The sequence below is a fragment of the Silene latifolia genome, chromosome 9, assembly GCF_048544455.1.
Source record: "Silene latifolia isolate original U9 population chromosome 9, ASM4854445v1, whole genome shotgun sequence".
Taxonomy (NCBI): Eukaryota; Viridiplantae; Streptophyta; class Magnoliopsida; order Caryophyllales; family Caryophyllaceae; genus Silene; species Silene latifolia.
In genome coordinates this window covers 38,509,184-38,519,949 of record NC_133534.1, presented here as the reverse complement: position 1 = coordinate 38,519,949, position 10,766 = coordinate 38,509,184, and the positions used below count along the sequence as shown (strand labels likewise).

At 39.3% G+C, this 10,766-nt stretch overlaps 1 protein-coding gene and 1 non-coding gene across 2 annotated transcripts; both read left to right on the top strand.

Annotated features, from left to right (window-relative positions):
* Positions 1–4,307: 4,307 nt before the first annotated feature.
* LOC141599613 (uncharacterized) lies at positions 4,308–7,744 on the top strand. Its single transcript, XM_074419681.1, has 3 exons — positions 4,308–4,487; positions 5,014–6,277; positions 7,468–7,744. The coding sequence occupies exons 2-3, from the start codon at positions 5,058–5,060 to the stop codon at positions 7,475–7,477; spliced, it is 1,230 nt and encodes a 409-aa protein (XP_074275782.1). The 5' UTR covers positions 4,308–4,487; positions 5,014–5,057; the 3' UTR covers positions 7,478–7,744.
* Positions 7,745–9,286: 1,542 nt separating this feature from the next.
* TRNAS-AGA (transfer RNA serine (anticodon AGA)) lies at positions 9,287–9,368 on the top strand. Its single transcript has one exon. It is a non-coding gene; the product is annotated as a tRNA-Ser (tRNA).
* Positions 9,369–10,766: the final 1,398 nt, after the last annotated feature.

Sequence of the window (10,766 nt, the reverse complement as noted above, 5' to 3'; positions counted from 1 at the left end):
AAAAACGCCTGTAATCAAATGACCACAGTGAAATCATGTGAGATCCCTGTAAATTTCAACGTAATTAATCTACAAAATAACAAATAAAACAATTTAAATACAATTAATCATTTGAAAAAATTAATCATGTTCATAATGTAGGTCTTTACTCTTCACTGCAAGTGGAGCTATTTAAGGACATATCTCGTCCACTGAATCGTTCCTGCAACATGATAAATAAAAAACCTCCATTAATTTCAATTGCAAGATAAACATAATTGTTTGAGTGGATGGAAACAAGCAGTTTAGACAAACATTTTTAATTGCAGTCACTTGTTTTATTAGAGTGGATGGAGAGTCAACCTGAATGTTGGCGCCCAATGTTAACCAAAAGGAACTTATGAGTGAATTAGTTTGAATGGTTACAAAAAACAGGTAGTGCATATTAAAATGAATGCAATCCCATAAACCTGACATCAAGCTGAGTTCCAGCAATCATTGAAAAAAAATTTAGACTGGGATTTTTTAAGTTACTAATATGAAAGTGCTTTATATTAGCATAAATTTACGCATTGTCTTTGTTTTGGTAAAAATTTACCGGTTAGTTGTTTCGATTAGTGAGTCAAAGTGATCGTCTATAACTACGAGCGAATAGAGGAATCCCGGTGCAAACTAAAATAAAGGACAACGAACGAAAGATTGACGCAAGGAGTTTTTGGTGACGCGGAAAACCCGGTGTGGGAACAACCGCGGGGGAGTCGGAATCCCGCCAATATTAGCACTATAATCGGAATATTTTAGCAAGTAAGGAAATAACAATGGTATTTTCTCTAGTAATTGACGGAAATAATTCTTAGGATGAAGATGATGTAGTCTTGTTGTTGTGTGTTGCCTTGGAATGAAATGTCTCTTGACTGAATTTGTTCTTCCTTTTATAGTTGTTCTTTTAGGGTTCAGCTCCAACAGGCTCCTCCGAATCTGTTTCCTAGATTCCAGGGGCAGTTACCTCATTTTTAGGAGTCAAATAAGCTGACCATTAACTCCTTTGACTATTGCTTTTACTCACATTAAGTGTGTTGTAAATCTCCTCTTAAATGCTCCATTAAATGCTCAACTAAATGCCTCATTAAATGTTAGCCGTTATTTGACCAAATCCTCCATTAAACCCATATTATTCTCTCCAATCCCTATTTGTATGCTAGCCGTTATTGACTAATTCCCGAACTTTCTCCTCCTTTTAATGCTAATCTTTATTCCTCTCATATAGCTGCTTCCTCTAGGGTTTCGCTTCCTCGGGCTCTTCCGGAATGAGGCTCCTCCGGAATTAGGCTCCTCCAGAATCAGGCTCCTCCAAAGTCAGGATCCTCCGGAATGAGGCTCTTCCAGAATCAGGCTCCTCCAGAGTCGGGCTCCTCCAGAGTCAGGATCCTCCGGAATGAGGCTATTCCAGAATCAAGCTCTTCCAGAACTATGCTCCTCCAGAGTCAGGCTCCTCCAGAGTCAGGATCCTCCGGAATGAGGCTCTTCCAGAATCAAGCTCCTCGACTTCTATGTCCAGTCGCCCAAAAATAAGAAGTATGTGAGTTGACCCTTAAACCATCATATGACTCAGATTCGTCCACGACATTGATCCTCCCAAGCCTCGATTGTCCACTCGTTGCTTGCCACGTGTACCGATATGAAAATGTGAATTTTGCCCATAACAATTGCCCCCAATTTTCCTCCTCAGCCTCAAGATGAGGAAGGAAATTAGTCTTTCAGGTTCTGGATGTTGTTGTCATTTTGTCAGAACAAATACCTGCCTGCTGGATACACCGGGCATAGTTCTGAACCCCTTCTCTATACCCAGACTTGTACTCGAGATTTTTACTCATGGCCCCTGGTGGTCTAATCTGCTCGCTCTTGCTGGACCGTTGTATACGGCTCTGGCAAACTAATTTCTGGGTCTCTTTGTTTGTGCTGGTTTGGAAGTAAGGCTATGTAGGTACCCAGGCGGAGCGCTGCTGGTAAATTCTCATTGGAGTGAGGTTGACAGTTAGGCAAAGCTGCCTCCTCCAGGATCTTCTTCCAGGCTCTATACGGTTCTCCTACTCTGGAAGTAACAACAAGTAGATGCTTTGCAGATATCGACATATGAATTCCAGCCGGTGGATGCTGATGGACGCTGGATCCTGCTTATGAAAGCTTATGGTTGGCCGAGCTAGTAGATGCTGAAGGATGCTGATGGAAGCTGATGGACGCTGGGTCCTGCTCATGAAAGCTTATGGTTGTTGGGTCGAGCTGGAAGTGAATCTCGAAAAGATATGAAAAGATACGAAAAATACGCAGAAAAGGACTTGGGAAGAGGCGCAGCAGTCACTGCGTCCCTTGGAAGAGGCGCAGCGCCTGCTGCGTTTGTTCCCAGGTGGTTTCCTCCTGCGGAAGAAAGATTTCCGTGTTTAATTTATGGAATAACGGAATAATCTTATTTTCCTTAATACTTTGTATGAATATTACGGGAAATCCTTTACCAAATATTAAAAGATTGTGAAATATGGAATAGAAATATCCGGAACATTCCAGAACATTCTGACTCGGGATTTAGCGGTTATCAGAAAATGAAGACGGTTTTAGGCCCGGACTCCAAATGTACTCTAATTACTGTCAAAACGACCGTATCGGCGCGTAGATGATAATTAAGAGGTAGACATCGGTGTTTGAGCAATCACTTGACGATAAACTTATGAACTGTCATAAATCGTTCCGCGTACCAAACATGCGGCCTAATCATCACCGGGTGGTTTGCGGGAGGTGCAGAAATGAGGTATCTACACATTGCCAACCACGAAATGCATCCACATATAGCCAAGTAAGACTCCGAAACGCATCCTACAAAGGCGACCACATCCTATTATACAACTATTCCCAACAATTTAATGAAAGAGACTACAAGACAGTGGCTTACCCAACACCAAGGACCGACGGTGACTCGAACAACGACCACGCACGCATCCTTCCTATGCAAGTCCTGTCCTTCCCATGGTTGAGGTGTAGGCTACATACATGAGAGTGTATAGAGGTAGGGGTGATAGGAGAGAGAGGTAGGCTAGGGTTAGCGAAAGAGGAACTGTCGAGAAAAGAGAAAATGAGATGAATCTCACGAACTTGCGTTTTTATATTAACGCGTCAACAGCAGCCATACTCGGTCGAGTACTGACATACTCGGCCGAGTAGGCCCTACTCGGTCGAGTATAGACAATACTCGGCCGAGTAGTCTCTGCTAGGTCGAGTAACCACTCCTGTAAGGTACCTAGTCTCGCCTAGTCTCTCATCTATCCTTCCTAAGGTCTTTCTTGGTCAAATGGTCGGTCAACAGAGTCCTTAAATATCCTGGGTATTACAGACGTCATCTACCCGCCTAAGATTGCATGCCCTCCCTCCACCGTGCGCACAGAACCCATCACCCCCTCTCTCCTACACTATGTCGAAAACAACTGCCCTCTTGATGAATGATGCCTACTGTCGGCCACCCTTCGTGGTTGCGCCGTTCTTTCTCCGTCATCCTCCACGTACGAGTCACGCCACCAGTCTGCCGCCAAACCCGACACTCAACAAGTCAACAACCAATATCCAACAACCACCAAACCCTAATTAATCAAGACCGCATAATACTCCGACGAACAATAAATCATTGAAATTATGGGTGAAAACCCAATTTGTTCAATGATTTACAATTAAATAGTTAAATTACGTCTTCTATGTTCAATTTTTTATTCATTATTGAATAAATTGATTTATTTAAGAAGTTTTTTTTATTTGACAATAAACGAAGTCAAAGGAAGCGGAGGGTATCAAATGAAAAGTATTAGGGGGTGTTTGGTTCACCTAATATAGGTATGAGGTATGGGTTTGGAATGAACCAAACCCATACCATGTGTTTGGTTGACAAAATTGAAGGTTTGATACCCATACCTCAAACCCATGAGGTATGGGTTTCTCATACCAGGAAGGGGGGTGGGTATGAGATTGATACCCATGGTATCAAATTACAAATATTAAAAGGTGATAAAAACAATTGTAAAAAAATCATTTTATATATTTATTTGATTAAATTTTCTCTACATGATTTAATAGTATAAAAATTATTATTAAAAATATTGTATTTTGAAGAGTTTTTAGCTTTGATTAATTTATAACCCCATACCCTCCAAAATTGAACCAAACACAGCGATGGCGAGTATCAGTTAACCCGATACCACCTGGCGGTATGATTAAGATTCCAAACCCATACCCACGCGTGAACCAAACACCTCCTTAGTTAAAATGTATCCAAAATTATTAAATCAATCGAAAGTTATTCCATACGCGATTCGTAATATGGAGTACCAAATAAAAAGAAAAATCATTTAAAAATTAGAGATAAGCAAACTCTCCTACTCTCCTTTGAAACCCTAGAAAATTGAACACCATAATTGAAGAATCAAGGTCATAGATTGCCAGAACCACAATATTCATCCTTCAAGAAATTGGTATTTCGTCTTTATCTCTTTAACTTCTTTCCTTCCCCTCTCCTTTTGTTCAAATTCCAAGTACAATCCCCGTAATAATTAGGGTTGATACCGATTAATTTATGTTTAGTTATGCTTCTCATTATAGCTTTATTACTTAATTTGCTGTCTAATGTCTGATTTATTTTGCATAGATCTTGATAGTCGTCAATTGTTAGGTTAATCAATTGGAATTTTTTAATCCCCTATTTTCATGAGTAAATCAAATAATTCCCTTTACAGTAATTATGTATACAGTGTAGTCGTGTTACTGGGATATTTCATGTGCAAATGATTAAATTACGATTCGATTGTGGTGGGCGCTGGTGAAACTAGCACTCAATGCGTCTAATTTATCGATTTTAATCGTTGGGCGATGTTTTCAATCGTACTTAGGTTTGATTAACTGTGATAGATTTTGGTTCTGTGGTATTTAATTGCTTTATTATTTAGCTTTTAGGTTGTTAGAGTAATCATACTGAAGCGAGTTTGTTGTGGAAATAAATAGATTTTGATTGGGAAAGCCGAGGCATATTGAAAGAGGGTTAGAGAATGGACCTTTTAAAGCAAGAGCTAATGAAAAAGCGAAAAACCCTATCTGAAGAGACGGGAGGGAAAAAGTACTTCAAGCGCTCTGAAATTGAGCAGAAGCGTCTCCAGAAACTCCGTGAGGAGGAAAAACGCGAGCTTGACGAGAAGTCCAAGCGCCAACAGAAGGATTCCTCGTCTTCTGCGAGTTCAACGGCCTCACTCCTTGACTTAATTTACTCTGCCAAGTCGAACACTGATTCCTCCACTAAAAAAGCAAACACAGCTGCTGATGAGCAGAAGATTGATGATCTGGATCTTCCGAGACTGGAAGTTATTCGGCGCCTTCGGTTTCTTAAACAGCCCGTCACACTGTTTGGAGAAGATGATCAATCTCGTCTTGACCGGTTTAAGTACGTTCTTAAGACGGGAGATTTTGAGGTTGATAGTGATATGACAGAGGGACAAACCAATGATTTCTTGCGTGATATTGCTGAGCTGAAGAAGAGGCAGAAGACGGGTACTTTGAGTGGTAAGAGAAAAGGCGAGGAAATGGAAGATGGAGAATCTGGGAAAGGTGATGGGGACTACAGTGGGGATGGAGCTTCATCTGGGGTCGATGCTGACAAGGACCTGAAGTTAATGAAGGCAAAATTTGAGGACTTATGTGAGGAAGAAAAAATATTGGTGTTCTTTAAGCGATTGTTGAATGAGTGGAAGCAAGAGCTAGATGAGAGTCCGGAGGCTAGGCGAACCGCAAAAGGGAAGCAAATGTTTGCCACATTTAAGCAGTGTGCTAGATACTTGAGTCCACTGTTTAAGTTTTGCAGGAAGAAGTTTCTTCCAGATGACATAAAAAAATCATTGCTGTTTATAGTGAATTGTTGCATGGAGAGAGACTACCGAACTGCAGTGGATCACTATATCAAGATGGCCATTGGAAACGCACCTTGGCCTATAGGAGTTACTATGGTTGGTATCCATGAACGTTCTGCGCGGGAAAAAATTTATACCAACAGTGTTGCACATATCATGAACGATGAAACAACTCGGAAATACTTGCAATCTGTCAAACGATTGGTGACATTTTGCCAACGCAAGTATCCAACAGTCCCATCTAAGTCAATTGAGTTCAATAGCTTGGCTAATGGTAGTGACTTGCAATCTCTGTTAATGGATGAGCATCATTCTGCAGGAGGCAGTCAAACTTCAGAAGAAAGGCTTTTGTTGATGCCTGCTCCAAGGTAATACAGTCACGAGTGGTATTGAATTCTCTTTTACTTTGGAGATGATTTCATATCTTTAGTGTTTGTGTCTCTGAAGGTGAGTTTATGTCGAAGACTGTCCGCTTTTTTTAGCGTTAGACTTGTGTTGATTGCGCTTTGTGCTGGGAATGTTTCGTCTTGTTCTCTCTATTCATTGTGAGTGTCAGTGTCAATGCACAAAATGCTTGTTTTGTAGGATCAATAATAATCCTTTTTATCTTCATCTGTTAGAAACGGATCCATATTCCCAATTTTTTACTCATTATTTGTTGCATATGTGTTGATTGTGTTTTGGAAAGTCCAGTATGTTGATGAAATCCTATCACGAATTCATGATGCTTAAATCTTACTACCGACACAATTTGGCATTATAAGTTCAATGCAGCTCTGCTGTGAGATATCTAGTACGGAGTACTTGTTTATCAAAATTTCCATTGTAATGCCGCTGTTAAACAATAATGACAGGTTTTATACTCTCTTATTTTGATTTAATTCTGCTGAGAAATATTTGAGATACAGTCGTGTAATCTTGACAGGAATTATGGCCATCTTTAATTTTAATACTCCGTAGAAGAATAGAAAATATTTCTCTTCACCAAATTTCTTCATTAGTTTTAATTGTCAGTGAAACCAAAAATTACTCTTCTTTGGTGCTGCATTACGTAATAAAGTACAACATGTCTCATTAAATTGGCCGCATTTCTTTTGTTGTTAAGTTGTAGTCACTAGTGCAGTTCTCGACTTGATATTTGTTGCAACTCTGTGGATACAGACTCTTTGCCGTAATACAAAATTAAGGCTCTGTGCATCCTACCCTCTTTATTTTGTAATTTGTGGGAACTCTTTGAGTAATGTTGCCAAATTTCTACATTAAAAATGAGTTTAGAATTAATATTCTTGTTTTCTTTAAGCTCTGCTAACGGATGTGCATCATTCTCCAGTGCTCATTTTTTTGCTCCATATGTTTTAGCCTTCTAGGTGATCGTGTCACTCTATGCGTCTGAAATAATATTTTCCATATATTATTTTTATTGGCGGATTTTCTAGATTAGAAATGAGAATAGTGCTATTCTTTGTTCATCCTATGACTATTAGGTGAGTGCAGTCACATAATATATACACTTTCCATGCGATCCTTTCTTAACATGTAACTCTTCTTATGTTATCAGTGACGGGTGAATCTTGGGCTGTGTGCTATGGTCGACCACCTGCTACTTGAATTTCACCTGCCATGCATATCTGAGGTTAGTGATCCCGTAAGGTCGAGCATCAGTTGCTGCCCAAGTTGCTGTCACTCATGTTCCCCGGAATTCACTGCTAAAAACTGTTTTGATCAGGCTCTTCACTTGACCTATTATGTATCAGTTGCTACTGCAAAAAGTAGGTTGCCAAATGCTTTGTAATGAAACCAACACTTTAATGATGCAAAAATGACTCGTTTGGTAACCCGTGTTTCTTATATACTGTACTCCCTCTGTAGAATGATTGATGCAATACCTGTCGTAATTTTGAGTATGAATTACCCTGAAAGTGCGTCAACATTTCCAAGTGTGAAATATTTGTGGAACAGAGGGAATACATAAGTTTGGTCAGACACAAGAACAAAATAGTGGGTAAGAAGCAGCAAGCAAAGCAAGCTGGATTTTCCAGGATAAGTTGAGCAACATGATGCAACTTCTCGCAACCGAAACCTACTCTGTATCTTCACATACACATCTAAACTTTCTATAAAATCTCAACGTCAACCCACAGAAATTTCATCGATTGTCGAAAATAAATCCTTGTATACTTCAGCCTGTTTTCCCTAGTCATGGCAAAACCACACCAATTATCAATTGTTGTATCATTGTTACTGATAACTCTGATATTTCCTACAAATAATATCAAGTTTTATGTAGCTGCTCGACGTTTAACCGACATTCCAGCAGTCTCTCAACCTGAACTGCCGACAATGTCTGGATTATCCGGCATCAATTGGCCTCCATTTCCTGACCTCTCGTCTCTGCCTATCCCAAAGCTGCCGGAAATGCCCAATTTCGCTGACTTGTTTCCTAATATGAACTTGCCTCAACTTCCTACACCCGCAATAGTACCTGCATTTCCAGTCTACCCTCAGGAAACCCAGAAATCTTTAGTAACTGAGGCTATGCCAAACACAAATCCTTGAGCAGTGAAGTTTGAATCTTTTACTTGGAAGTTGACAATCTATCAACTCATGTAATATTGTGATAAATTCTTCTGTGTCTATCATTATAAATTTTTACTGTGTCTATCATTATAAATTCTTCTGTGTTTAAAAAATTGTGTAATGCATATCTTATTATTGAGTTAATCAATTGATTTTACATGTGACGATGCAAATATGCCTAAATAAATTTCGATTTTGTGCGAGAGAGGAGAAAAACCGACAGAGTAAAATCATAAAAAGAGAGTAAAAGTGTGTGAAGAAAGCACAATCCAAGGTATTATAACCCGAATTGCATTGAACAAATGAACAGTTTGTCTCATGAGAATTTCTTTTCGTTCCACTAATTTTGTTAATCCATTATAATAATCTACGGGTTATTATTTACTTTCGTTTCCTTGTTTAAATACAATGTACCAAGTTTCAAGGACGAGACTTTTTAAATGAGGTATGATTGTAAGTAGTTCTGACACACTAACACCCAATAATTTTATAAATTCAGTTTAATTCATTTCCGACTTGCAAAAATTTCTCTCATAAACTTTTAGATTAAAAATTTAAAACCGTCTATATATTATCCTTTGACTCTTCATTTCGCCCTTTAATAGACTATGTCAACCCGACTGATTCAGAGTTAGTCTTATTTAAGGTGGTTTTACATTATTATAATTATAAACCGGTACGAAGTCGTGACATATATACACGTTAGGAGTCTTAGGACAATAATATTATTATACAAAATGAATAAAATACAAAACGTGAAACCAATTAACTAATTAACATCGAAGTATAAGAGTATAGCAGTGGACGTGCCGGAGTGGTTATCGGGCATGACTAGAAATCATGTGGGCTTTGCCCGCGCAGGTTCGAATCCTGCCGTCCACGCATAGAAGTTTTTTTTTTAAATTTTTTTTTTCCTTAAAAAAGGATCTAAGCCTTTCTATAATTGCTAATGTGGGATATATTGGAGCTTTTTACAATTACGGTGGTGGTCTTTACCCAAGGACAGATACAAAGTCCAAAGTTACAATATTCGTATTAATATCCCTACAACGGCACAAACCTTTTGCATATACTTAATTTTATCACTTTCGATGTTAACTACTGATTCACAACTCCACTAAATAATGTTTTATCTTACTTACTAATGAAGGAAGGAATTAGTATTTGGTCAATTTTACAAATCCTCGGTGAGTCAGTGGCTATTGTGCACGAACAAATATTTTAAAATACGATAACAGAATGTAATGTTAAATTACAGAACGTAAAATTAAAATAACATGAGATTAAAATTAAAACGTAAAAATGTCAATATTTCAATACCTTGTGATAAGAAGTAGACCATGTCTTTGAAAGCAATATTATATCCCATATCAAAATATTTACCTGTTTAATATTTTTTATTATTGTTGTGTATGTCTTATATTAACACCCATCTACAATAGATGGATAGCTACTCAATTATTTGGACTTGATATTTGTGCATTTGTGGGATTTATCGACTTAGATTAGCGACATTAGACTCTCTAGCCACTCCTTAAGAGTGAACTAGTTTTTCTTAAACTATTTTGTTCGTAGAAACACTTCAAAATGTTTGGGTAGTGTTTTCCTCTTCGGGTTGGGTCTTGGTTCACTGTCGTCTCCGCCCTTCCGTCACCTTGTCCTATCACCATCGCTTTTGGTTCCATCCCAGAGGTGATCCCCCCACTCCCCCCCCTCCCCACCTCTAGGCTGGTTTTCTTTTTCTGTTTTTCCGTGTGAGTCGATGAGTATAGCTCATCCGTCTGCCTCTCTATGGCTCCTAGAGGGCGTGATTTGGGTATGTTTTGGTGATCCCCCCATTCCCCCACCTTTCGGTCCCTTTTCCTTCTCCTCTCGTGTGCGTCTGTGTTGTTTTGGGCCTAGTTGGTTGTTTGACGGTGATCCTGGGAGGTGCCCTTTGGTGAAACGGGTTTCGTTGTAGTGTTTTTGATTCCTTTTGCGTGGTATAGGTCTCTGTCCTTTAGTGGGGTTGCATGTAAGTCTTTTTGGTGCTGTTGTCGGGTTTTCGTTTTGGGCTTCTTGTGGTCATCGTTTGGCGTTTGGGTCTTCTTTGGCGTTGGCGGGTTGCTCCTTTGTCTGCCCTGGGTGTTGTGATGATTTCGCTGTGGTCTTGGCTGGTGTGGGTCAGTGTTGGTGTTGGAGTCGTTTTGAGGTGTGTTCGGGTTGGTCTAAGGTGGGTTGGTTGAGGCGTAAGATTGGATGGTTTCGGTGGTCTTTGTCTCTTATCTCATGCTGTTGTTT